The sequence below is a fragment of the Trachurus trachurus genome (genome assembly GCF_905171665.1).
Source record: "Trachurus trachurus genome assembly, chromosome: 10".
NCBI classification, from domain to species: domain Eukaryota; kingdom Metazoa; phylum Chordata; class Actinopteri; order Carangiformes; family Carangidae; genus Trachurus; species Trachurus trachurus.
Genome location: NC_139894.1, coordinates 10,953,037 through 10,979,669, shown reverse-complemented (window position 1 = coordinate 10,979,669; position 26,633 = coordinate 10,953,037). Strand labels below are relative to the sequence as shown.

At 42.3% G+C, this 26,633-nt stretch overlaps 2 protein-coding genes across 4 annotated transcripts; one reads left to right on the top strand and one right to left on the bottom strand.

The window, feature by feature from the left end:
• Positions 1–259: 259 nt before the first annotated feature.
• LOC310993048 (polyadenylate-binding protein-interacting protein 2-like) lies at positions 260–9,184 on the bottom strand. Of its 2 annotated transcripts, XR_014595723.1 has the most exons (5): positions 9,059–9,184; positions 8,541–8,732; positions 3,352–3,543; positions 795–1,116; positions 260–764 (listed from the first exon to the last, which is right to left on the bottom strand). XR_014595723.1 is itself a non-coding variant. In XM_083981311.1 (4 exons), the coding sequence occupies exons 2-4, from the start codon at positions 8,697–8,699 to the stop codon at positions 1,051–1,053; spliced, it is 417 nt and encodes a 138-aa protein (XP_083837437.1). In that variant the 5' UTR covers positions 8,700–8,732; positions 9,059–9,184; the 3' UTR covers positions 260–1,050. The 2 variants fall into 2 exon arrangements, 1 of the variants encoding a protein (XP_083837437.1); XM_083981311.1 differs by having other exon boundaries at positions 260–1,116.
• Positions 9,185–10,049: 865 nt separating this feature from the next.
• elp1 (elongator acetyltransferase complex subunit 1) lies at positions 10,050–25,782 on the top strand. Of its 2 annotated transcripts, XM_083980616.1 has the most exons (36): positions 10,050–10,148; positions 11,039–11,251; positions 11,351–11,503; positions 12,203–12,284; positions 12,725–12,805; positions 12,940–13,025; positions 13,123–13,313; positions 13,405–13,528; positions 13,631–13,724; positions 14,863–15,093; positions 15,183–15,353; positions 16,148–16,226; positions 16,339–16,494; positions 16,619–16,725; positions 17,861–17,964; positions 18,060–18,113; positions 18,203–18,308; positions 18,418–18,533; positions 18,687–18,760; positions 18,892–18,970; positions 19,398–19,477; positions 19,567–19,704; positions 20,719–20,804; positions 20,898–21,046; positions 21,495–21,618; positions 22,558–22,655; positions 22,749–22,950; positions 23,031–23,092; positions 23,190–23,252; positions 23,373–23,433; positions 23,974–24,087; positions 24,230–24,329; positions 24,444–24,571; positions 24,677–24,828; positions 25,447–25,531; positions 25,671–25,782. In XM_083980616.1, the coding sequence occupies exons 2-36, from the start codon at positions 11,102–11,104 to the stop codon at positions 25,736–25,738; spliced, it is 3,948 nt and encodes a 1,315-aa protein (XP_083836742.1). In that variant the 5' UTR covers positions 10,050–10,148; positions 11,039–11,101; the 3' UTR covers positions 25,739–25,782. The 2 variants fall into 2 exon arrangements, with proteins under 2 accessions (XP_083836742.1, XP_083836741.1); XM_083980615.1 differs by having other exon boundaries at positions 20,719–21,046.
• The last annotated feature ends 851 nt before the right edge of the window (positions 25,783–26,633 follow it).

Sequence of the window (26,633 nt, the reverse complement as noted above, 5' to 3'; positions counted from 1 at the left end):
TCAGCGGTTTATGCTGCATCAACAGGTGTGATTGTGTTTTTGTATAAAGTCTTTTTATTCTACAGGTTCAACAGTGCAGCAGGAAGTTGCTTCAAAGGAATCAGGTTGTGTAAATGTGGAACAACACAACTTAAACATGTACTTTTTGAATATTAAATGTAAATATTTAAATAAACTCATTTCCATAAGTGTGTGTGTGTGTGTGTGTGTGTGTGTTAGCAGGACATGACACGCTCAAACACTGAGGGTTTTTCTCCATAAACATTTATTCTCAAGTAGTTTAAGAAAAAATAGATTTTTTTTTACAACGTTTTTCTTTATATGACTTTTTATACAGTACTTTCTGTGCATTTAGAAAAAACTCAACACAAACATCAGTTAATGAGGCAGCAGAGAGCCTGCTGCTCCGAGCAGCAGGGGGACAGAAGAAAAAAACAGAGAGGATGCTGGGAAGATATCAAGAAGAGCAAGAGAAACTTAAAAAAGAAAGAAAGAAAGAAAAGAAAACAAGAGGAAAACAAAGAGAATGAGAAGGAAGCTGGATCCGACTTTAATCTGGATCCGATCTAGAGGAAAACAGTAAAAACCAGAAGAGCTGAGAAATAAAAAGAGTTTGTGTTTCATCAAAGTGCAAAATAAAAGAATGTGAGAGTGAGACATCAGCCGAATCTAACACAACCCAGTTTGATCTGAACCAACACAAACACAACAACAACAACAACAACAGCAGTAACACAACACTCCTCTCAGCTGAAATACATTCACTTACCACACACACACACACACACACACACACACACACACACACACACACACACACGGTCGTACACACGCTCTCACACACACGGACAGACGTAGAGGTGGAGGGTTGCAGTAACTAACGGTAACTGGACTCTGAACTTGAAAACATGCGAGGCGAGCGCAGAACTTTGGCAACACGTCAGGCTGAAGGTCGAGTGGCGACTGAAAAATACGGCAGACATCTTGTTGACGATGTCACAGTGCTGACTGGAGCAGGGGGGGGGGGCATGGGAGGGGGCGAGGGCGGGGTCACATGACGTGTTTCTGGATGCCCGGGGTGAACTCCTTGGCGTTGGGGTTGAGACTGCTGTTCATCTGGAAGACAAGGAGAGGAGGATGAGGATGAGTGTCGACACCCAAAACTGATCTTTAGTGAAACGATGTCATACCCCCGACCACTGAGCCACACCGCTACATGTTACAGTCCATGGACGTAACAACATCAACTGACTACTGTCGGTCCCTCGGACACTGCGGCTGAATCACGTCGATCGTCACATTCACGACTCCCAGTCAACATTTTATCGACTTATAATGTTTGGAGTTTGAATACGGCAGAGGAAGCTTTCTGTCTTCTCTATGTGTGGCAGTGTTACAGCGCCACACACGCTCCACACAGGCCTCTTGAAATGATGCCCCGTTTACGGAGATTTTTCCCACAACAAACAAGAAAACGATGGTTTTGGGTGAAGCTCAGTTTTCGTGTGGGGACGAGGCCTTAGAGGCACGTTTACAGGAAGTCCGGGAGCGTGAGAGGGCTGTTCCATCGCCATCGTCACCCCTTAACGTAACTTAGCGTATGGAAATTAACCCACAGTTCATAGTGTTGTGAAGTCAAATTCAGGGGATGTAACGCGAGTGTTAAAAATAAATAAATAAATAAACTGTAAATAAATAAATGTAAACAGAGAGAGCTCCAGGTTTCTTTATTGCTAATGGACAGAGCAGGAAAAATAAATTTACTGTCTCTATTAACGCTGCTCGTCACAACTTTGTGTAGTATGCGATTACTGTATCTGATGATTTGGTCGGATCTGATCCAGCGACAGTTGTTTTGAGTCTGTCCCTCACACACCTTGTTATTATCAGACCCAGACCAGACAGAGTCAACAACATTTTATTCAGTCAGTGAGGGTTCAGGGCCTGAGGGGAGTCATCGAGGGGCTGTAGCTGCTGCTGCCCCCTGGTGTCTGAACGGTGCAGCTGCTCCGTCAGTCGACTGGGGTGTTTTTTAATATTCATTTCTGTGTGTGTTTGTGTGTGTGTTTTATCACAACCCGATGAGTTGCTGGACCAGTCATGTGACGACAGCCCAGTGTCGGCAGGTAATGATGTGTTGTCATGGTGACAGTGCAAAATAGCAGTGAGTGAAGGAATGAAATGTTATTTTGTCTGTTCTGTGTGTTATTTGTCTTTGATGTGGCTCCAAAACCAGAACCGGGTCTGCAACACATTTTCTTCTTAAGCTCCTCTCTCTCTGTCCTCCCACCAGCTCGGTGCTGGACAACAACACATCATGCTGATAAACAAACACAACTTCAAGGTCAGGAAATCATCCGGTTGTTGTTGAGCTGAGCCGCCACAGACTTTTCCGAGCTGCACTTGAACGTGACATGTTGAAACAGTGGAGAACGACAGTGACCTGAAGGGTTAAAGTCCGATCCCTGGATCCATCCTGGGTTTTCTGTCCAGTCCCAGTTTACATGTATGTTACTGACACTGTTCATTTAAGAATAGTAGGCAAAATAAGATGAAACTTCAGCTTACACCTTTTTGGTCAAGGTTGTTTTGTTTTGTATTTATACTTAAAAGGAAAAAAAGAAATGAATTATTGTTTGTTGTTTATTAATGTTTAAAACATATGTGTATATAATGTTGTTTATTGATCTGTATATTTGATTTTACAAGACCGAAATAAACTCACTAACCCAGTTTAGATGAAGCTCCGCCCTCGTCCGTGTGGAGCAGAGCTGCAAGCCCCGAACGGAGGCTGATGGGATTTCTTGGTTTGCCTCATCAAACTCATCAAATACACAATCCAACAACTCCAAAACGCTCTAGTGGACAAGTTGTGACCTGCACATAGAGGTAAATTCATGCAAAACCGCTGATGCGCGTTGCCTTCGGGGCAGTTTTTCGGGAAGCAGTCTCTGTATTTACTACTAAAACAACTCTGTCTGGTAACACTCTGTTATGATCTCATAGCGTGGTGAATGTGCAGGTCACAACTTGTCCACCAGAGCGTTTTGGAGTTGTTGGATTGTGTATTTGATGAGTTTGATGAGGGAAACCAAGAAATCCCATGAGCCTCCGTAGCGTAGCTCTGAGCAGCTTGCGGCTCTGCTCCGCCATTCTAAAAATAGCTTACACTGACAATTAAAGGTAACGAACCTACTCCTGAGACTATAGGGATTATGGTAATGGGCCAATTTGCTAAAATGTTGAACTATCCCTTTAACGCCTCGATACAAACCACCACAGCCAAGTGGGACGTGGTTTCATGTGAACGTCCAGTTTTGCCCGACTCTCCGACAGGGACAGTGAACTCACCACGACGTCCAGGTCTCCGTCGTCGTCCTCGTCAGCGTCCAGCACCATGAGGCCGATCTGCTCCTGCAGCTGGGTGATGGTCTGAGAGGGGAGGTCTCTGGACGGGATGAACCACTCCCACTGTTCCTCCTCCTCCAGCATCTCCTGGAAACAACGCTCGATGAACTCCTCCTCCCACAGCTCCTCCTCCACCTGCGCACACACACACACACAGTTGGGTCACATGAAAAACTAGACCGGAGACATTTCTGTGATTCATGACTTCATGAAGCTGCAGAACAAGGAGACGACTGTCCACGGACAAAGCAGGAAAACACTTGAACTGTTTCCACGATCACTGGATCTGTAACACTCAGACACACTGAAGTAGTAGTGATGATGATGATGTTATGTAACGCTGGAGCGGCTCCACAGACAGCAGTCCTGCAGGTTTGACTGGGTTACAGTCAAGTCACTCTGACTTTCAGCTTTTCAAAACAAAGTCACAAGGAGGAAAAAAAGCAAAGCCTGGTCCCGACCAGGTTATGTTCAGAGTTTCATCCTAAAATCGGCTATAAAAGCGCCACTGTTTCACTATTTAACTCATTTACAGCTAGCGTCACCTTTACTTTGAAAGTCCAGTAGAGCTGGATCAGAATAGAGCATTTGATCCGCTGCTGTTGACTTTCTCTCTGAGCATCTCCGCCTACACATGTTCAGCTGAGGGAATATGCTGCTCAGCTGTTGAGCCCAGCGTCAGGAGCTCATATATATATTTTACGTTTATATAGGACACTGAAAAAAGTTGTGCGCTCGCAGCATGACAGATAATCAGATGGATAATTGGTAAAGTTAATACAGTAATTTCACTTTGATGTGCCCAAGAATCAACTATTTTCAATGTTTCGCCTGTTATATGGCAGCGCGACTGTAACATGTTATTGTGTGTATTGACTTGAATGATTGTAACTCACATGCCTCAGTTTTATTTAGTTATTTGTTTATTTTTTCATCTTTGATCAACAGGTTACGAAGTATACATACATAGAACTCAACCCCCCACATGTCATGATCCCTCACAGAGGATAAATCAGAATAAATCAAATAAAACACACAATAAAACAAGCTTAACAACATATAAAATGAGCCTTTCACAGCAATCAGAGAACCAAAATAACATCCAAACATATACCCTCAAAACACAACAGACACTGAACACAAATAAAACAAACAAAAAAAGTGGGAAAAATAACCCACAAGTGTCAAAGTTTGACTAAAATAACCCAAAGTGTGTAGCCGACTCTTCCTGTGAATGAAGAACAGACTTAGCAGCGACATCCCATGACATTCAAAACATTTTGCATTTAGTGATTTAACAACTGTGATGTGACGACTCAACACAGACGGTGGAGAGGGAGAGCGAAGGGAAATGGGATCAGACCTGGAGTGACGTGGAAATGCGAAAAAAAAGTGTTTCCATTACACTTTGATATCGACACGTCTGAAAAATGTTTTAGAGAGGTGTTCGAAATGTAGGTGTTTCCATTACCTGTTTTTTATTGCGATATTTAGGTTTTGCGCATTTTGCATAGGGGTTAATGGAAACACAACTACTGTCTGCAGGAGAGGAAAGTGGGTCAGGCCACAGCAGGAACTCTGGAGTCCAGATCCCCACAGAGACACGAGCTACAGGACTGAGGGTGAAGTCCCAGACGGACGCTGCAGGAGACGATTAGAGGAAACACAAACCTCCGCCGGTGTGTTTATATTAAAGGAAACTCTATAATGAGGTGAAGAGGAGGCAGTGGGAGTTCAGTGTGTCGTGCGGAAAACACACTCGACCCAAACAGAACAGGCTGAGAAACTGCTGCAACAACAACATCCGACCAACGTGTTTTAACCATTTAACTATTCAAAAAGCCAAAGATCGTCAGTATGTGGAGATTGTTAAAGGAAACTGTTGCTGGTAATCTTCTTTAACCAATTAATCAATTATCTGTTTCTGCTCTAGTTAAAGCTGCAGAGAGCTGAGTGAGATGAGATGACCTCATACTGCCGTTTTCAAGGTCAAAGGATAAACTTTTACACGCAATATCAATATGAGTCTTGAAATGAAAACACATCAATGCAGCTCAGAGTCACAGGGGACCATCTGATCAATATGTGATGATACGTGTATATATACGTACATATAGAGAGAGACATTAGTGGCTTTTATCAGGGTCCAAGCAGCTCGTGAGCAGTTCAATACCATTTATAACATAATGCTATTGAATATTTGTATGTTTTTTTTACTTACACCACCTGACCTCGGTGGCCTTTAGAGGAGGTGAGTCAGTCAGTGATTGTTGTGGAAAAACGTTGAGTTACATCCAGATTGACTTACTCACATAGCTGTCATCATGTATGAATCATACATTATGAATGAGAGGACAGGTGTGTCCTCTGCTCTGCCATGTAAGGTCAGAGAGTTTCACATGAAAACATCAGTGATGACAAACAAAGACCTGCACACTGGAGTCAAACTACACCACAGGATCTAGTCCACACATGTCAAACTCAAGGCCACTCACACTACAAAACCCATAATACACTGCAATAGCTACCATTCTGTTGTGACCAAGCAATAGATTGAAAAGCACCAAAATCGGCCAAATCTCACTCTCCACTCAGCTCGGTGGTTCGAACACCAAACATAAATGATACAGATGCCGAGTATCTGGCACTGGAGAGAAAACCAGGGTAAATTTATGTGTTTTGTTCTGTTGTTTCATCACATGTGATGTATTTTCATTTTGTGTCATTCATTATATTCTGATTTTATTTTATTTTCATTGAGAAGATTGACAGTATGCTATGCTGGCTGTTAATATTCATATTTCTGATTAAAACAACGCCAGTTTTAGTCTTTTCAATTCAGATCAACACTGTTTGGCCCTCGACATACTTAGTGTTTTAAACTTTGGTCCTTTGTGTGATTGAGTTTGATCTAGACTGAGACTAGCAAGTCAAGTGGTGTAACTGGTATTTTTTTCACAAAAATTTGACCAAATACAGGAAAATAAATCTGGACTCAAACGTGGAATAAATGTCATTCACTTCTGCAATGCAACACTATGATTCTTGACAAATTTTTACATAATTTGTCACATTATTTAGAAAAAAAAGTGGTGTTTTTAGGAAGTGTCCTGCCCAGTGCTGCTAAAATGCAATCAAATTACATATAGAAACACAGCAAGAAAAAATCAATTTCAATTTAATGTTTTCAGAAGAAAGTATTTTTTCTGAAGTACATTTAAATCTACTGTAGGTGGATAAAATATTTAATATCTGTCATTATTTTGTGGTTACACCATTCAACATTTTCAGGGCTTTCAGTCTGACTTTTGCTAAAAATGTTTCAAATGTCATTTTAAACGACATGAAACAAACATAAAAACAAAATGCACATTTTAACAAATCTGATGCATGCTTTGAAAACAATGTTTCAATTTCAATTTATTCAAAACATTTATCTTATTTGTCACTGACCCTAATAGTTATCAGCTGTGTAGTGTTTGCTCCTGCTCTGTAACAACCTGAACACTGTCAGTGCCTTTGTGGTTCAGTGTGTGTGTGTGTGTGTGTGTGTCTCGGTGTTGCTGTGACACTCTGAACCACCAAGTATAAATAACAACGAATGGATCAGTTTCAGCTGATTGTGTCTTAGCAGCAGCGGACGACGTCAGGAGAGTCGCCGTCGCCGCTCTGCGTCTGTTTATAGAAAATACACACACACACACACACACATACACTGACCTTCACTGGAGGAGAAACCAGGCCTGAGATGTGTGTGTGTGTGTGCTGTAATGTATAACGCAGGAGAATGTGGTCAAAAATAGAAGATGTCGCCTCACCTCTATGATCATCCATAAGTTACAGTGTCGTGTTACTGGCAGCTGCTCTGCTCGGAGATGAGCTGCCACCTGACTCCTGTTGGATTTATGATACATTATTTATGAAGGTTATGATCTATAATGCGTCATGACAACACCTGGATGTGAAGGTCAGAGGGGACAGGTGGTTTTTACTCTATATTATAAATGTAATTAGTTGAATGGGAAAATAAAATAAAAATAAAATAAACACACCCTGAAACAACAACAACACCACCACCGCCCACTCTCTTGTTGTTGACTATCCTGACCCTGTCAGCTGGTGATGTCATCAGGTCAGGAGGTCTTGGCCTCAGACGTCACTGATTTGTTTTTAGTTAATTATTTTTTCCCCTTTGACATTTTCACCTAAAATAATGTGGTTTAGTGTTTGTTTGTTGACACCGACTTCACCCTTGTGCCACAAAAACAACACGGCTCTGGTGATGTGTCTTTTTGTTTCTAACCTGTGCTGTGCGTCAGGCAGTGACCGAGTCAAGACCAAGACTTTGAGGAGGGCGAGACCACGATTTTTTCTCAAGACCAAAGCTGCATCTCTTTTTTTTTTTAACTGCAAATGTCTCTCTGTCACTCGCTCACTTTGGTTTATATGATGTAATTCAATAACTTTAAAATGATTAAAACCGTCCTACAAGAGTATAGGCTTGTGTGTGTGTGCAACCATGTGAAAAAGTTGGGGTGGGAGGAGACTTCAGCAGGTTGTGTGCTGCTGTGTTGTTCTGTTAAATCCAAATACGCTTTCGATTTCTATATCATCTTTTCTTTTTAGCTGAGGAATAATGTAAATATCAAGCCACATGATTATTATTATGAGTACTGGTACTGAATAGAGTAATGGTCTTGAAAATGGTCTTGCATTGGTTTTGTCATGTCTTGGTCTTGTCTAGGTTAGGTGGTCAGGTCTTGACTTTAACACTAACAACAGGTGGTATTTGTTCTATATTATAAATGTAATTAATTGAATGGGAGATAAACACACACCTTGAAACCACAACAACACCACCGCCCTCTCTCTTGTTGTTGTTGTTGACTAACTCCTGAACCTGTCAGCTGGTGATGCCATCAGGTCAGGAGGTCGTGGCCTGGATTTCAGCCTCAGGCGTCACTGATTAGTTTTTTTTTAGTTAATTGTTGCTCATTTTACCTAAAATAATGTGGTTTTAGCGTTTGTTTGTCTGTTGACACCGACTTTTTGTCCAGTGTTTCTACCTGGCTGTGCGTCTCGTCAGGTGTGTGTGTGTGTGTGTGTGTGCCGTGGGCTCCTCGTGGCCTTACCTGCCTGTTGAACTCCTCCTCGTTCTCCATCCACATGTACTCGGCGAACGGGTTGTCGTCGGAGCTGAACTGGCCGCTCAGGATCACCTCGTTGCTGATCGTCATGTTTGGGACTGAGACGTTGTTGTTGTTGTTGTTGGTGAGACTCGGGTCTTTCATCTCTCGGTCGCTGCTGCGGTCCGGTGGAAGAACCTACAACAACAAAGAGGGAATAAATAAATACGTAAATAAGAAACAAATAAGTCTGTTTAACGGTTAAACACTGTGCGGTTCGTCCGTTGAGACACCGTCCGGTCCGTCCCGCGGTGTGATGGCCGCTGTCAGACAGACAATAGCAGGCAGCAGCTAACAACGGCCGCCGCTCACTGACTCTGCCATTTTCACAGTCTCTCTTTTCCCCCCTCTCCGCCCAGAAAACACACAATTACTTCGACATAAAAAACAACGAAAACAAACACACAACGGCGCCACAGCAACCCCCCGGTGAGTAAACAGTGTGTTTTGATGACTGTAAATACCTGACAGGCTGATTTCTTCGACGACACAAGAAGAATCCAACGGCAACTCTCTCTCCCAGTCCAACAACTCTTCTCTATGAGCGTAATGGCCGCGCTGCCTCTGTTTGTTTACATCGCCTACGTCACTCTGTGCTCGCTCATGATTGGACGAACCAATGCTGCCTTCATGTACCGCAAGACCTCGTTAGAACCAAAGGGACCGGAGCGTCGGAAATTAGATCACCATGACGCAAATAAATTAATAAACAAATTAATGTATTTATTCATATATAACGATTAATTATTTTAAATAAATACACTTATTTGAACACATTTAAAATGTGTTTATTTGTCTATGAATTAATTAATGTATTAATGAATGAGTTTATTTCGAAAGCGTCTAAAATAGAAAAAAATAGTATCATCAAATCATAAAATACACATGTTCGAAAAAGGAGTAGGAATAAGTATGCACAAGAAAACCCCACCCCTTTCTAACACATGCTGTCAATATATGTGTGTACTGTGTGTATATAGAGCGACATAAATATCCATTTCAGTAAACAGTTGTTTATTTGACCTCTGAACCCATCGTGGTGATAAAAAAAATATTACTTTGTTCAAGATAAGATAATCCTTTCTTCGTCCCACAGTGGGGAAATTTAGTGAGGTTGCAGCAGCAGACGACAGCAAAGAAATGTATAGCACAGACAATAAATAGCTAATGGCCATAGCATTAAAAAGAAAGCAGTAGCCTATTTGTAATAGAGTATGAATAATAAGAATAAGAAAATGGTTATACATCCCAGTGCAATCATTTTGTCAGTATCTATGTAAAAGTTGCAAAAAATTTAAAGGACCATCAAAATCAAATATAAAATTTGTTGTCATTGTTAACTTTGGCCAATGTTTTTTCATTGAAAAACTTCATGTGCTCCCATTGTTGTTGTCTGTTTCCCTCCGAGGCGCCAGGGGGCGACGCCGTGGTGAGTTCACGGAACTGCGTCAGAGCGGTGAAAGGTTGAGAGTCTGACAGCGCCACACGTGTGTTGTTGTGTTGTTGATGCTGGGTATTTAAAAGGGCTTGTTTTCTGCTAGCTGTGTGTTCTCGGTGAGTTTTATTGTCTTATTGTGACATTTATAAGTGTCGTAACTTTAATTTTCTGTCCTTTTGTTCTGATATCGTCGCTAAAAACGCGCGTTCCTTGTAGTTTAATATTAAAGCTAGTAGCTCCAGCTCCATTATCGGACAGCCTGCGCACTTTTTATGTAAAATCCGATTAGTTTACACAGTAAATCACAAAATACCATGTGTTTTACACCGTGAAATGATGCTTAAACTAATATGACACCAATTTCGGTTTGTGTAACCTGTGTAACTGTTGTGTGGGGGTGATGCTTTTGTACTGATGTGGTGAATAAAGCATTGCCACAGGGTTAGAGGAAGGTGTTAATACCGTAATGTGTCGTTTTAAAGAACAAAAAGATAATTATGTAATTTAAAACATGTACTAAAATATATTATAAGTCTTTCATTGTTTACATAGGGACACTGTCATCCCGACTTTAATTTTAAAAAGCCGGTTTGGCGGAGAGGGCTGTCCGATAATGGATTTATGTGATGTAGCAGTTGTGTTAAAATCTTTCAAGAGCATAATTAGTCGTCTGAAAACTACTTATTTATCTATTTATTGAATACCCGTAGCCTTTGAATGACAGCTGAAATGTTTGTTTTCATGTTTACTATTGATGTTTTATGTTCTCCATGCATTGTGTGGCTGCAGTGTCAAGCAGGTATTAGCATTCCCTATTTGTGTAAAATCAAGAAAATACAGTAAAATAAAATAAAATAATAAAAAATGACAGGAAAACCAGCTCATTACTTCATGCAAAACGATATCCCTGATGATTCCTGGTCCTTCATCACCCTCCTAATGTTACACTGCTGTGTTGCTGAGCTCTGTCTGTAGTACTTGATGTGTTTAATTGTTGATATTTCAGGTGTTTTGCAGCTCGCGGGTCCAGACTCAGGTTCAGTGACTCCTCCGTCTGTCCCGAGGTAACATGAGGAACCTGAAGCTGCTGAAGAGCCTGTGCAGCTCAGAGCTGCAGGCTCCGGGCTCCCCGCAGTGTTTCTCCGTCCGGGCCGACACCGGCTCGATGCTGGTCGCCTCCCAGTTCTCCATCACAGAGTACGACCCCCGGACCGGCCAGGTGAGCTGCTGCTGATGAGATACCGTACCTGCCTCTCTGTCTGGTTGACGATGGGAGGTGGGACGTTTCTTGACATTTCTCCTCCTTTCTCCTCTGCAGGTTGTCAGCGAAGCCTCGTTGACATCGGATGAGTTCCTCCCGGAGGACGGCAGCGGCCTGGTGGTCGGACTGCAGGACCTGGCTGAGCTGGAGTCGGCGTGTTTGGCCACAGCCGGTGGTGACGTCGTCCTCTTCAACCTCAACACGTGTCAGGTCAGCAGCACGAAAGCTCACTTCTTCACGGAGGTGTTTGGTGGTGAAGAATCAGTTTTAGCTCCAAGTTCAGAGTTTGTTTTGAGTTGACGTTTGGATAAAGAGTTGAGGAATGTTCATTATTGCTGCTCTCTCTAAATTGAAGCCCCTTGATGCACTTTTATCATCCTGCTCTTCGATGTATTACTGGAGATGTGTTCTGTACCCGTCACTGTATTTTTTATAACAAGGTTGGATGGCCATCTTTAAGTGTAAGAAGGGAGCAACACTGCATGTTTTTTATTTGCAAAGCCTTACTTGAAAATGTATGTGTTTATCTTACCAGTTTTATCTCAGTTAGAGTTTGTAACTTGCACACTTGTTAGCAGGATACCTTGGTTTTACACACTCCTAGTGTCAGGACAGAATGAGGGAAGACTGCCTTTCAGTTCTATGCCTCTCAAAAGTGGAATAACTTACAAAACTGTCTGGAGCATGATCAACCTATTTCTCTCGATAGCTTTAAGAACTAACTATCAAATGTTCTGCAGTCTGTATGTAATTGTGGATCATGATTTTGATTGTATTTGTATATTTGTGTTGGTTTTGTAATCAGGCCTTCATTGAAAAAGAGAGCTCGCTCTCAGTTGACCTTCCCTGAATAAATAAAGGTGAAATGAAATGAATAAATATTTCAATGTCTTTTATTGTGTCTCACAGCTGGAGTGTGTCGGCAGCGTGGACAGCGGTCTGACGTCGATGAGCTGGAGTCCTGATGAAGAGCTTGTCATTCTCACCACCGGTCAGTCTTTGAAAAATAGTTTATTTATCAAATTCTTAAACTTATTATGAGAGTTATTTTGTCCTTGTTATATTTTTATAAGTCATGAAGAGAAACAGAAATGTTATTATGGCACCATTACTCAAACGTCTCAGGTTCCTACAGAGGAAAACCTTCTTTCTTAGACAGAGCGTAACTTTAATAATAGACCAGTTATTAGTTAATCAAGTATTAACTCCAAGATCTAATCTATTAAGAAGCTGTGCAATTAGTGAATAAATAATATCATATATTATGACACTGTCTTTTTATTGTTCTCTGTTGTATTTTATGTCATATCTATTATTTATTTTATGCACCACAGTAGAGCAGCGCTCCCAAAGTCATTGTATTTTAAATGTGCAGTGACAATAAAGGCTTTCAATTCAATTCAATTCAATTCAATTAATTTGTTGTCACAGGTCAGGAAACGATTATCATGATGACCAAAGACTTCGAGCCGATCACGGAGGTGGGAATCCACCAGGACGACTTTGGAGAAGGTACAGTCTCAGATTAGATCAGACGTTTCCACCACAGGTCACAAGATGATTTAAGGAAAGCGGAAATATTTGTGTTCACACTGGATGCCGGTAACGATTCTGTATTAAATCTTAAATATTGTGTGTTTTCGTAGGAAAGTTCATCACGGTGGGCTGGGGGAAGAAGGAGACTCAGTTCCACGGCTCCGAGGGGAAACAGGCGGCGCAGAGGAAAATCCAGGTCACGATCCGAACACAGAAACATCAGAGTCTGAATAAAAGTTACTGATTTGTTTAATAATAACGATATTTATGACGATGATGTAAACCTGAAACAGGAGGTGCAGCCGGCTGCGGCGTGGGACGACCGGCGGCCGCGGGTGACGTGGCGAGGTGACGGTCAGCTGTTCGCCGTCAGCGCCGTCTGTCCTCAAACCGGAGCCAGGAAGGTGCGGGTGTGGAACAGAGAGGGCGTCCTGCAGGCCACGAGCGAGACGGTCAACGGGCTGGAGCAGGCGCTCTGCTGGAAGTAAGAACCGCTTCTGTTAAATCGTTAAACTATCTTCTATAAAAAAAAACTTCCAGAGTCTTTCATGAATCTTCTCCTCCGGGGGTTTCAGACCGTCCGGCAGCCTGATCGCCAGCACCCAGCGTCACCCCAACAAGCACAGCGTGGTGTTCATGGAGAAGAACGGACTCCTGCACGGAGACTTCACGCTGCCCTTCAGCAAAGACCAGGCCAAGGTCTGACCAGAGAAATATTTACATAAAACATCAGACATCAGCAGCAGCAGCAGATTATCAGACTGATGTGTGTGTGTGTGTGTGTGTGTGTGTGTGTTGCAGGTGAAGGAGCTGCTGTGGAACAGTGACTCCACCGTTTTAGCCGTGTGGTTGGAGGACATGGCGGCAGGAGACGACGGACAGATCAACACCTACAGTAAGTTCACAGCCTGAAGTTGATGCTGCATTTACTGTTTTCCACCACCAGGGGTCAGTACAGTCCAACATCTTACCACACATGGACGTGTTCAGATGAAATTTAAAACCCTCATACACTGTAATTCAGACTGGACTAAGCTTAATGTCTGACTATCAGTGTGTTAACATGGACTTGAGTATCCTATTTCTGTGTTTGTGCATGTAAAAATCATATCACAATTTTGGAAACCCGGATATGCCAGAAACCTGGTTTTGCTACCTGGAGAACTCCGAAAGAAAACAGGATGCTGTGGCATGTGAACGCCTTATCCCCGTTTCTGCGACGATCTGCACAGGCTTGGGCAATAAAAAAACACACACGTCATATGTCACATACTGTATGTCACACAGTCGATAAAGATGCCCTGAAAGTTTTCCCTCCATTCATAATCCATTAAAGGTCCAGTGTGTGTAAAATAATAATTATAAGGCCACGAAAACCAAACAAATTTTATTTTATAGCGATTAGACACTTATACTAATATATTCATGGGTAGCATATTCAGATTTTGCCAATAAACCTTGACAAATATTACACACTGGACCTTTAAATCCACTAACACGATCCTGTATCACCGTTCGTTCATGGCTGCTTATTTTCATCCGCCTCTCCCACGTCCAACACGGTGGCAGTGACAGGCGGACATTCGTCGTCGCTCTCCCCTTTAAATATGCTAAATATAAGATGAGTGAGCCGTATTTGCAACGTGATGAGTGTTTAACAGTGCCAAACCTGCAAGAGCAGATGTCAAAATGACCAAGTTTTGTGTTACATAAACATCACAGGCGCCTGAGCTTTGATCAGAAACCAGGACGCTGATGTTCATCATGCAAACAGGGAAATTAATACCCAGGTTTCTCTGTGCATGTGAACGCAGCATCCGAATATGATCATAAACAGGATATTGCTCGTAACCGGTAAACTTAAACACACTGTATATTTGATTTTCTGTTAAATGTAGCAAACAAAAATGTAAATTTAAAGGGACATTTTCTCTAATTTCTTAATAAATTCACAAATGAGTCGTCGTCTGAATGAGGAACTGTCAGATTTCTTCATCAGTCTGTGCTGATCTCACGTTGATCCTCCTCTTCAGTCCAGCTGTGGAGCGTCGGAAACTACCACTGGTATCTGAAGCAGAGCCTGGACTTCGGCAGAGACCCTCAGAAAGCTCCGGTCGGTGTCTGCTGGGACCCTGAACGCCCCCTGAAGCTCCACCTGCTGACACGCAGCTGGGCCACCATCACCTACGACTGGGGCTGGACGACGGAGCGCAGCCCCGGGCTGGACGCCGCCGACCACGCCAACGTGGCTGTGATTGATGGAGGTGAGGACCAATGAGAGGAGGAGGAGGAGGAGGAGAGAGGAGGAAGAAGTGGAGCTGCAGGTTTTAATATTTATCTTTAAACCCTTCAGATAAAATCCTGGTGACGACCTTCAGGCAGTGTGTCGTGCCTCCTCCCATGTGTTCGTTCGAGCTGCAGCTGAAATCTCCGGTCAACCAGGTGACCTTCCTCTGCCGACCTGAGAGGACCAATCAGCTGGCAGCGTTCACCGCTGACGGACAGATCTCAGTCTTCAGCCAAGGTGGGCCATTCTACACTGTCTACCCAAAATAAAAAAATAATAAATAAAAATTAACGTTGATATTTATATTTAGGATGAAGTCAGACATGATGTTTGAACAGAAGAATACTGAAGGCAGTTTTTTTTATTTAAAGGGATAGTTCAACATTTTGGCAAATTGGCCCATTGCCATAGTCCCTAAATCAAATCAAATCAACTTTATTTATAGAGCACTTTTCATGCATGGACATGCAACACAAAGTGCTTGCCCCTAGTGCCCTGTAGTCTTAGTAGTAGGTTCGTTAACTTTAATTGTCGGTGCAAGCTTTTTTTTAAAATGGCGGAGCAGAGCTGCAAGCTGCACATTCACCACGCTATGAGATAATAACAGAATGTTTCCAGACAGAGTTGTTTTGGAGGTAAATTCATGCAAAACCGCTGATGCGCGTTCCCGTCGGGAGCAGTTTTTCATCAAGCAGTCTCTGTATTGATCTTGAAAACGACTCTGTCTCTTAACGTTCTGTTATTATCTCATAGCGTGGTGAATGTGCAGGTCACAACTTGTCCACCAGAGCGTTTTGGAGTTATTGGATTGTGTATTTGATGAGTTTGATGAGGGAAACCAAGAAATCCCATGAGCCTCTGTAGCGTAGCTCTGAGCAGCTCACGGCTCTGCTCTGCCATTCTAAAAATAGCTTGCACCGACATTTAAAGGTAACGAACCTACTGCTATGACTATAGGGATTATGGCAATTGGCCAATTTGCCAAAATGTTGAACTATCCCTTTAACCTTCATATTTTCTTGTTGATCCAGATTCAGGAGATCAGTCTGACAAATCAGCCAACGGGTTCAGGATCATGTCTCGTCCCTTGGTTCTCCAGAAAACCTTTAGGTGAGACAACATGTTTTCTGTTTTGTTCACCACAGATCACGGCCAGTCGATTTGTTTTTTTACTCCTTTCACCCACACCTCTCCCTTCTTCTTCTTCTTCTTCATGCTGCAGCGTCCCGTCGCTGCACAACGACCCTCTGTCCCTGCGGCAGCTGCTGTGGCTCGACGATGAGCTGTTTGTGGGCGTGGCCTCCGGTCTGCTGCCGACCTCCTCCACCCTGAAGCTGCTGCGTCCGGCTCAGGACTCCAACGACACACTCAGTGTCAGGTCAGCAGCTTCCTGTGGTTTCACGTCTTCGTCCTGCAGAATCTTAGAAATTAAGCGAATGAAACTAATTATAATGAAACTAATTATTCCTCAGATTTCTTAAATTCTATTGTTTCCTCGTCAGGTCTGAGTTAGAAGTGGACGGGGTCGTGGTCAGTGTGGTTCACTGCTCTCAGACTGGGACTGTGGCTCTGCAGCTGGAGGACGGACAGATCAGGAAATTACTCTGGGGTCAGTCACCTACACTGAAACTGTGATTTTTGAATCATAAGAGATTGTTTGATTTAAGAATTATAAAAAACAATTATATAAACCCTTCATTCTCCTCGCACATAACAAAGATCTGTCACCTAGTAGAGTTAAAAACAAAGGGATGTTTATCCACTGTAGATAAAAGACACAAGTCAGACATTTTGTTCCACTTCTTTTCTTTTTTTCATTTCTTTTTTAACTTTCTACCTTAATGAGACTTGTATTAAGGAATATTAGGGCCAGACAAAAAAAAAGGAAGAAAAGTAAAAGTATTTACAGCTTAATCAAGGCATCTGTAGAGGCAGCCATGGCTACCGAGTATAGTACTTTGATATTTTCTCAATTTATTTATTTTTATAGCTGGCCCTTTTTTTTTTTTCTTTTGCCAGAATTATTATTTTTTTTTTAGCTGGCCCTAATACTCCTTCGTAGACTTGGTTGCAAACAGTAATAATAAATCTGATGGGTCAAAAAGTGACAGAAATTAAATAATAAGATTCAAATAAAAGAGAAAAAGTAAATAAATTAAAAAGACAAATTAACACTTAAAGCAGAAGTAAGTGATCCGGTCGGCTAACTTCCTGTCAGCCGATGGAGTTAGCAGTCCCCGCCCTCGTCCCTACGTCACACGCATCCCTTGGCTGCACACACAGAGAGGACCGCCCCTTTATGCCGTTCTCTCTCCTCATTGGATAAAGGTTGTAGGATACAAGGAAAGTTTTCTCCTCGGCTTACAGCTGAGCAGAGTGACTTATAAGTGATTGCCGTCGGAAGATATAACTATTTAAGACTTATATTAACACAAACATTCCGCTTACTTCTGCTTTAATATATACAACGTCAAATAGAAAAAGTAAGCCAATCCAAATAATTAAATCCAAGAATGAAAAGTTGGGTCAAACCTGTACCTTATTCAGTTTTCATTGATTGAAAGAATATAAACTAGTTCTTTCAAACCTAAAGATTTCATTAATTCTGTCAACCCACCCTCAGTCGGTGTCATTTCCCTCCCTGTGTCACTTTGAATCTAAATTAAACATCCACCCACAGAAGCAGCATTATTTAGCAGCTCTGTTTGATTCTCGTCTTCATCACTGAGGTCGATTCTCTCCAGATTGTCCTGAAGCATCAGTGGAGGAGTGGAGCGACTCCGGTGGATGTAAAATCAACTTCCCTGTTCCCTGTGTTCAGACGGCGCTCTGCAGCATCAGTGGGGAGGTGGGGAGACAAATACCCATTTATAATAACATCATTAATCATTGATAGAGGACAAAGTGGATATATTTCAGTTTGATTTGCTGTTTTGTCTTCAGGAACATCTCCTCGGCCTGACGGACAGATCTCACCTGTATGCTGGAGACACAGAGGTAAAACTGTCCACTCCAGTTTCTCTCTGTGTGTTTATCCATAAACCAGGAAGAAAACACGTCTCTTTCTTCTTCTTCTCCTCCTCCAGCTGGCCTCCAACGTCTCCTCCTTCGCCATCTGCAACGACTTCCTCCTCATCACCACACACTCCCACACCTGTCGCTGCCTCCAGCTGAGCGCGCTCACCGTCAAAGGTAAAGTGGAAACGAGCGCTTCTTCTTCTTCTGCTGCTGCTGCTGCTCGTCGTCGTTGCTGGTGTGTATTTATAGTCCAGATGAGTTAAAATGACCTTTGACCCCTCAGGGCTGCAGGCGGCCTTGGCCTCAGACGGAGGTCAGAACGACGAGACGCTGCGTCGGGTGGAGAGAGGATCCAGGATCGTCACCGTGGTGCCGCAGGACACCAGAGTCATCCTACAGGTCTGTGACACTCACACGCGTTGGTACTGTCACTGTTTCCTCTGTGAAATCAGTAGATGTTGGTGCGTTTTCATGCAAATCTAAGATAAATAAACATTTTCAGATTTAAAAAAATGACAAACTACCATGAATGTTTCATGTGTTTGTGTCCAGATGCCTCGTGGGAACCTGGAGACGGTTCATCACAGAGCTCTGGTGTTGGCTCAGCTCAGGAAGTGGCTGGACAGGTGAATTTGAATTGAATCCATCATATCACAAATGTGGTTTCTAAATAATATGTTGAATTACAGTAACAAACAGTCCTTGAAGGTCAACTCTGGTCAACTACAGTACAAAAAGTTGTTTTCTGTTCCTCCAGTTTAAAGTTCAAGGAATCCTTTGAGTCAATGAGGAAGCTGAGGATCAACCTGAACCTCATTTACGACCACAACCCGAAGGTTTGTACTTTTTATTCTTCTAACGTTTGTAACAACAAATCTTATATTTTTTGCAGTAGGAAGCGAATAAAATATTCACAGGTTCATTATCAGAAAGGAACACACTGCTTTCTCACATTAATAAAACATCCTGTAAATATTTAAACACCAAAAAAAGATAAATTAGATTTGACCTGTAAAATTAAAAATAAAGAAAACACAGGAACAAACAGGATGAATAATTCAATGACAAATACAATTTACAGAAGCCATTTGGAAAAACTCACAAAACTGACAGCAGCTAATTTAAACAATTTAAAAAGCTTTGACAGAATAATAATGCTGTGATCTCTCAGACTGGATTTTATGATTTATAAAATATATATTTATATTTATATTATAAGTATGTACATTAATAAAAACTACATTTGTTCTTCTCCTGCTGCAGGTTTTCCTGGAGAACATTCAGACCTTCATCACACAACTCGGCTCCATCAACCACATCAACCTCTTCCTCACTGAGCTCAGGTCAGACCTTTAAAGTCAGAAGTGGAATAATTGATTTCCACATTAAAATGAATAAATCTTATATTTTATTCCATGTGTTTTGCCTCCAGGGAGGAGGACACCACCAGCACCATGTACCCCCGCCCTGACAGCAGCCCGGTCCAGCCCCGGCCCCCCTCCGGCCAGAAGAAGGTGGATGTGGTGTGTGATGCTCTACGTATCGCCATGGAAACAATGGATCCAAACAAGTCAGTGATGTTATATATACTGTATATATATTAAAGCAGAAGTAAGTGGTCCGGTCGTTTTCGCTAATGCTGCGTTCCAGGCAGGCTTTTGAAATCGTAAATTACAGCTTCAAGTCACAACTTACGACGTTGTAGCGTTTCAGGCAACCCACTCGTGTTTTTCCGACCTGTTTTACCGGTGAAAGTCACTATAACGGCCACTCGTAACTTCCGACCGGTGAACTCGTACCAGATCGAACTGGTACCACTTCACGGTCGGAAAAATACGAGTTTCCTTGAACGCACCATAACAGTCCTCGTCCCTACGTCGCCACATTCACGGCGTCCCTTGGCTGCACACACAGCCCTGCATGCCGTTCTCTCTCCTCATTGGATAAAAACTGTAGGATACGATAAATGTTTTCTCTTCGGCTCAGAGCAGAGCAGAGGGACTGAGAGACCCGTGTTTCAGACCAAACACTCTATGTAAGTGATTGCTGTCGGAAGATAGAACTATTTAAGACTTATATTAACACAAATATATCACTTACTTCTGCTTTAACACAACATGATGTCAGGACTCATTTATTTTGTGTTTATTTCGAATATGCAAGTACAAAGCACAAATGTATAGAATAAACCAAGGATGTGCCATAAAAACATGGCAGACAATATTCAAATATGATTTCCCTCATCAAACTCATCAAATACACAATCCAACAACTCCAAAAGGCTCTGGTGGACAAGTTGTGACCTGCACATTCACCACGCTATGAGATAATAACAGAACGTTACGAGACGGAGTTGTTTTCGAGGTAAATTTGATGAGTTTGATGAGGGAAACCAAGAAATCCCATTAGCCTCCGTAGCGTAGCTCTGAGCAGCTCACGGCTCTGCTCCGCCGTTCTAAAAATAGCTTGCACCGACAAATAAAGGTAACGAACCTACTTCTAAAACTATAGGGATTATGGCAATGGGCCAATTTGCAAAAATGTTAAACTATCCCTTTAAATGACGATGATGATCTTTGTCCAGATTCTGTCTGTCGATCCTGACGACTCACGTGAAGAAGACGGTGCCAGAGCTGGAGATCGCTCTGCAGAAAGTTCACGAGCTCCGAGGTGAGAACACGATGAACACACTGAACGCCACTACACATACACACATATACCGTTGTAGCTCATCAATCAGTTTGTGTGTGTGTGTTTGTACAGAAAACCCTCCTGCAGCTACGGGCGCCGTGAACGCTGAGGAGGCGCTGAAGTACCTCCTCTTCCTCGTCAACGTCAACGACCTGTACGAACACTCGCTGGGAACGTACGACTTCGACCTGGTGCTCATGGTGGCCGAGAAATCCCAGAAGGTACGAGACACCGAGGAAAACACCCGACTCAGACATGAGGAGTGTGTGTCACTGAGGTCGTTATTAATCAGCAGCTGATTGACTCATCATCATACTCCAGTTTCTCTTTTACCTTCTCATCACGGGGAGAAGTTTTACATTTTTCCCTCATTAATATGTAGATTTATGCACCAGAGAGAGAAATGAGACATTTAAGATCCTAAATATGTGAAGTCACACTGCAGGGTGCACAAAGATCTAATTAGATAATCAGCTCTAATAAGAGGTAATTAACGTTTTTGTAATGCACCAGTTTTGTGTGAAGCAGAAAAATAATTTCCACTTTATTTCCAGTTTGTGTTTTTGTAACTGAATTGATTTCACCACTTTCCTCTGTGACTGAGCTCTAACTGGTGATGAACTGGACGTGGTGTCGCCTGCTGATGTTGGTTCGTCTGTATCTCTGCAGGATCCTAAAGAGTACCTCCCCTTCTTGAACATGCTGAAGAGTCTGGAGCCGAACTACCAACGCTTCACCATCGACAGACACCTGAAGCGCTACAGGAAGGCGCTGCTGCACCTCAGCAAGTGTGGTCAGTCACAGTGTTTTATCATTTTAGCCACAAGTGATTCAAGCTTTATATCTGAAAACTTTCCTTCAGTTAGGTTTAAATGTTTCTAAGTTACTCCAGATATTTAAAGATGCACATGATGATGATGATGATAATGATAATGATAATAATAATAATAATAATAATAATAATAATAATAATAATAATAATAATAATAATAATAATAATAATAATAATAATAATAATAATAATAATAATAATAATAATAATAATAATACATTTTATTTAAAAAGCGCCTTTCAAGCCACTCAAGGACACTTTACAGAAGAGAACATATGAAGATTAATGCACATAAATCAAAGTTACTGTGAAAGGAAAACAACATATTTGCAGTTGTTGGAAAAGTCCGAGCTGAAATCATCACAACAACAGTTAAAGGGACTACGAGGAGTTTCGGAAAGCAAAGTGTTTTCGCACTACATTTCCCATGAGCCTCCGAGCGCACATTATCATGTGTCATCCACATTAATATGAGACTCTTTTATAACCAAAAGCAAACTTCTCGGGGTCATGTATGTATGTTTTGGGGATGGGGCGTTCACTGCACCAGGAAATATCAAAGATATAGACTGTCGGACTTAGATTTAATTAGCTCTCAGGGTTTTATTTATATAATTTGTCCTATTAAATGTGTCACAGTTTCCCTGTTTTAACTTTTTATATTTGTCAAAGCACCTTAACCTGCGCTCTGTTTGAAAAGTGCTATAAAAGTTTTATTTAGTTAATTTGTCACACAATGCTGAAATGCCCTTTAGAGGAAGCACAAAAATCTAGTAATCTCAGTTAATTTGCATATTTCAAAATAAAAGGCAGATTTGCAAATTTAGTTGTTTTTTTTAATCCCAGCTGATGACGACAACATGATGATGATGGTGTTGTTGTTTTATGTTTTGTGTCCAGGAGAGGAACATTTCCCTGAAGCTCTGCAGCTGGTGAAGGAGCAGAAACTTTACAGTGAAGCTCTGAGACTGTTCACAGGAAACGTTGTTCACTACAAGGTGCAGACACAACGATGCATTCAGGTCTCCACGTAAAACCCAAACACACCATGTGAAACCCGACTCTCACCTTTGACCTCTGACCTCCTCCAGGCTCTGAGCTGCGCCTACGCCGAGCACCTGGTGGAGCAGCAGCAGGCGGAGCAGGCCGGCCTGTTGCTGTGGCGATGCGGCGAGTCGGTCGGCGCCCTGCAGGCGTTCGCCGGCAGCTCCAGCTGGAGGAACGCCATCTGTGTGGCGCAGCAGATCCCGCTGCCGCCGGACCAGTTGGCGCTGCTGGCCCGGGACCTGGCAGGTAACCATGGCAACGGGCCGTCGATGAGTAAATCAGACAGGTAACTGGTTCCTAACGGGTTTCCGTCTCCTCCCCCTCAGAGAAACTGACTGAACAGAGACGGTTCTCTGAAGCCGCTCTGCTGTTGGACCAGTACGCTAAAGTAAGATCCTCTCCACATCTGGACACAGTGACACGTGAACATCTGCTTCTTAATCAAACACAACTTCTGTCCGGGTCTGTGTTGTTACTCCCTACAGGACTGTGAGGAAGCCATCTTGGCTCTGATCACTGGTGCGGTCTGGGAGGAGGCGCTGCGACTGGTCAGTGAGAGAAATGTCTGATTTAAAATACAATCATTTAAAACTTGTTGCTTTACATTTCCTGTTTGTTTGTCTGTTGTTTTCCTGTGTGATGGTTTGTGTCTTGATTGTTTGCTCCAGATTTTCATGCACAACAGACAAGACATCACTGAAACCAACCTGAAGCCTGCTCTGCTGGAGGGTAAGAAAAGTTCAGGGCATTGTCTCTGTTTTAAGATAATTTCTTATATTCGCCATTTTAAAAGGTACATAACATAACATAACATAACATAACATAACATAACATAACATAACATAACATAACATAACATAACATAACATAACATAACACTTACTGCTTTATATTACAATTTAGTGAGAACAGAAACAGAATCTCAGCTGCAGCAAACAAATCTCTTGTGAAAACAAACTTACTGATGTGGATGACTTGTTTTTATATTTGCAGTTAAAGGTTTGGGTTCCTAAGAATATCGCTAAATATATGAGAAAATAGTAGATGAATATATAATAAATACCTAAAATGAAGCACAAGCTGTTTATTAGCGTCTAGCTCTGACTGTATTGCACATGATCTTGCAAGAATATCAACTGAAGAGTTTCCGCAAAATCTAACATTTAAATCACACTTCTTTGGTGCATTATGAGAAAGATGTTACTAGAAAGCATTGAAGAACATTAACAGAAGTTGTCATGTATTTGTTTTGATGTCGTCTTGTTTTAGCCGTCGGCACTCAGACTGTTTTCCTGGAGGCTCAGGTGGCGACGTTCACGCGGCACAGGACGAGACTGGCTGTGGTCCGAGAGCAGAAGGAGAAGGCCAGACTGGACATGCTGGGTGAGTCAGAGCTCAAACGTTAACGTCCAGCAGGTCCAAGAGGACGTTGGGGGATAGACGAAAGAACTCAAATAGTCAAAAGACACTTCAGTTTTTCATCTGAATCCTATTTTTTTTGTTGATCCTGTGTTGTGTGTGTCAGATGAGGACGGTCCAGACTGTCCTGACGCTGAGCTCTACTCTGAGGCCAGCAGTGTGATGACCGGCTCCAAATACTCCCAAAGCAACTCGCGCATCTCCTCGTAAGACAAAACCAGTTGTTCTCTCTCTGTGAAATTACTATTAATATATTAACCTGTGTGATAAATGATGTAATATATTGGTTTGTTTTTTTCCTGTTGATGCTCCGGCTGCAGGAGATCGTCAAAGAACCGACGGAAAGCCGAGCGGAAGAAGCTCAGTCTGAAGGAGGGAAGCCCGATGGAGGACAGAGCGCTGATGTACGCGCTCGCCGAGATCATCACCACCGTGGACAAGATGAGAGGTACCGAATTCAGTTTTCTGCAGTATTAAAAATGTTTTTTTGAAGATGCACCTGTAATTAATTCCTGCTGGTCGTTCTTGCCCCCCCCCCCTTCCCCTCCTACAGAGGAAGTGCACGGCCTGCTCAAAGCCCTGGTGCTGTTCCAGTTCGACAAGCAGGCGGAGAAGCTGCAGCTGGCCTACGAGGAGGCTCTGCACCTGATGGAGACGTCGGTGCCCGAGGTGTGGCCGGACGGTCTCCAGAGCAACCAGGCTCCGGTAACTTGACACCAGACTTCATCATTATAACATCAGTGTAGGGACGTCACGATTATAGATTTTCTTGGTACGATTATTGTCAGAGAAATAATCATGGTATTACGATGATCATGATTAATTAACACTATTAATGTGTAAAATCAAATATAGTCTAAATACAATTACATTACTAAATATTTACACAAAATATTTTAAGTATTTATTAAAATGTGACCAATTATTAATCCCCCAGGGGAGGTGTTTGAAATATTCAAGTCATTAATTGTCATCTATACAAAATGTTTAAGTTAACTTTTTTTTTTTCAATTACAAATGACACTCTAGCATTTAAATTCAATGTTACCTAAATGGACCAGTAGTATCTGTGCATTTACTTTTACTTTGGCGCACATCTGCCAATTATGGTTCCATTATAATCTTTTTTGGAAAGTGGCGGTATTTAGGAATCTTTACGATTAATTAATTGTGGGGCGTTTGATACCGCAATAAATTGTGAAAACAAGTAATTGTGACATCCCTACATCAGTGATGCGTTTTCTTCACACTTCTGACTTGTTTTTATGAACTGTTGAGTTTGTTTTTATGTATTCCTCCCTCTCTCCTCCTCCTCCTCTTCAGCTCACGGGGCCAAACTCCACAGCCAACAGCATCATGGCGTCTTTCCAGCAGCAGCAGCAGCAGAAACCTGCAGCTCCACAACCAGGTCAGCAGCAGAGAAGTGAGCGTTCGCCGGCACAGACAGTCACAGCTCACTGTTTTTTAACAACTTCATTTTATTCTCTTAATACACATCTGATTCTTCTCCTTTTAGTGATTTTCCTGTTTTGTTTTTTCCTCCACAGACGTCGAGGTCCCGGCGCCACCAAAGATGAGAAACGGTGTCAAGTGGAAGCTCAGTCTTCTGAAGTAGATGAGTTTCTAATGTTTTTACCTGTAAAGTCAAATGTTAATTATGTAATAAATAAAGATTCAGTTCATGTCTCCTCTGACCAGATTCTGTGGAGATGAAGTTTTTTTTTCTCATAGCACAAACATCACACTTCAATTAATTAACATAAGTGCATCTTTGTTTAATCATGTTATCTTAGATTTGTGAACATGAAGCTTTTATTTTGAAAGAGTGACTTGGTTTTATCTTGAACAAACACTTGCAGAGGCTAAAAAGTAAAAAAGAAAAATAATTAAAAAGACAAAACGTTTCAGTGGAGCTCACGTCCACTCGTCTCCTTCGTTCATGATCATCTGAAAGTGAATCTGTGCGTCCTGCTCCAGAGACGGAGAGAGAGTCTGAAGTTCAGTTTAGTTCAGGAGTTATTTGTGTTTGTGAACGGCCGACTGTTGAAGCACAGTTGAGCCTCTCCTCATGTTTACTGGCAGCTTATCTAGAAAAACACATCGACTCCTCCTGACGCAGCCTCGTCTTTCACAACATTAACACTTAAAGCAGAAGTAAGTGGTCCGGTCGTTTTCGCTAATGCTGCGTTCCAGGCAGGCTTTTGAAATCGTAAATTACAGCTTCAAGTCACAACTTACGACTTTGTAGCGTTCCAGGCAACCCACTTGTGTTTTTCCGACCTGTTTTACCGGTGAAAGTCACTATAACGGCCACTCGTAACTTCCAGGATCGAGCAGGATCGAACTGGTACGACTTCATGGTCGGAAAAATACGGGTTTCCTTGAACGCACCATAACAGTCCTCGTCCCTACGTCGCCACATTCACGGCGTCCCTTGGCTGCACACACAGCCCTGCATGCCGTTCTCTCTCCTCATTGGATAAAAACTGTAGGATACGATAAATGTTTTC

What these genes read in the sequence shown, in the direction of transcription:
- LOC310993048 (XM_083981311.1), bottom strand. Translation starts at nt 8,699, where the DNA reads ATGAAAGACCCGAGTCTCACCAACAACAACAACAACAACGTCTCAGTC. An exon ending in AGGAGGAGTTCAACAGGCAG is followed by an intron (nt 3,544 to 8,540) that starts GTAAGGCCACGA and finishes GTGTGTGCGCAG; the next exon opens with GTGGAGGAGGAGCTGTGGGA. An exon ending in ACGGAGACCTGGACGTCGTG is followed by an intron (nt 1,117 to 3,351) that starts GTGAGTTCACTG and finishes CTTGTCTTCCAG; the next exon opens with ATGAACAGCAGTCTCAACCC.
- elp1 (XM_083980615.1), top strand. Translation starts at nt 11,102, where the DNA reads ATGAGGAACCTGAAGCTGCTGAAGAGCCTGTGCAGCTCAGAGCTGCAG. An exon ending in CGGCGCAGAGGAAAATCCAG is followed by an intron (nt 13,026 to 13,122) that starts GTCACGATCCGA and finishes AACCTGAAACAG; the next exon opens with GAGGTGCAGCCGGCTGCGGC. An exon ending in GAAACAATGGATCCAAACAA is followed by an intron (nt 19,705 to 20,718) that starts GTCAGTGATGTT and finishes ATCTTTGTCCAG; the next exon opens with ATTCTGTCTGTCGATCCTGA.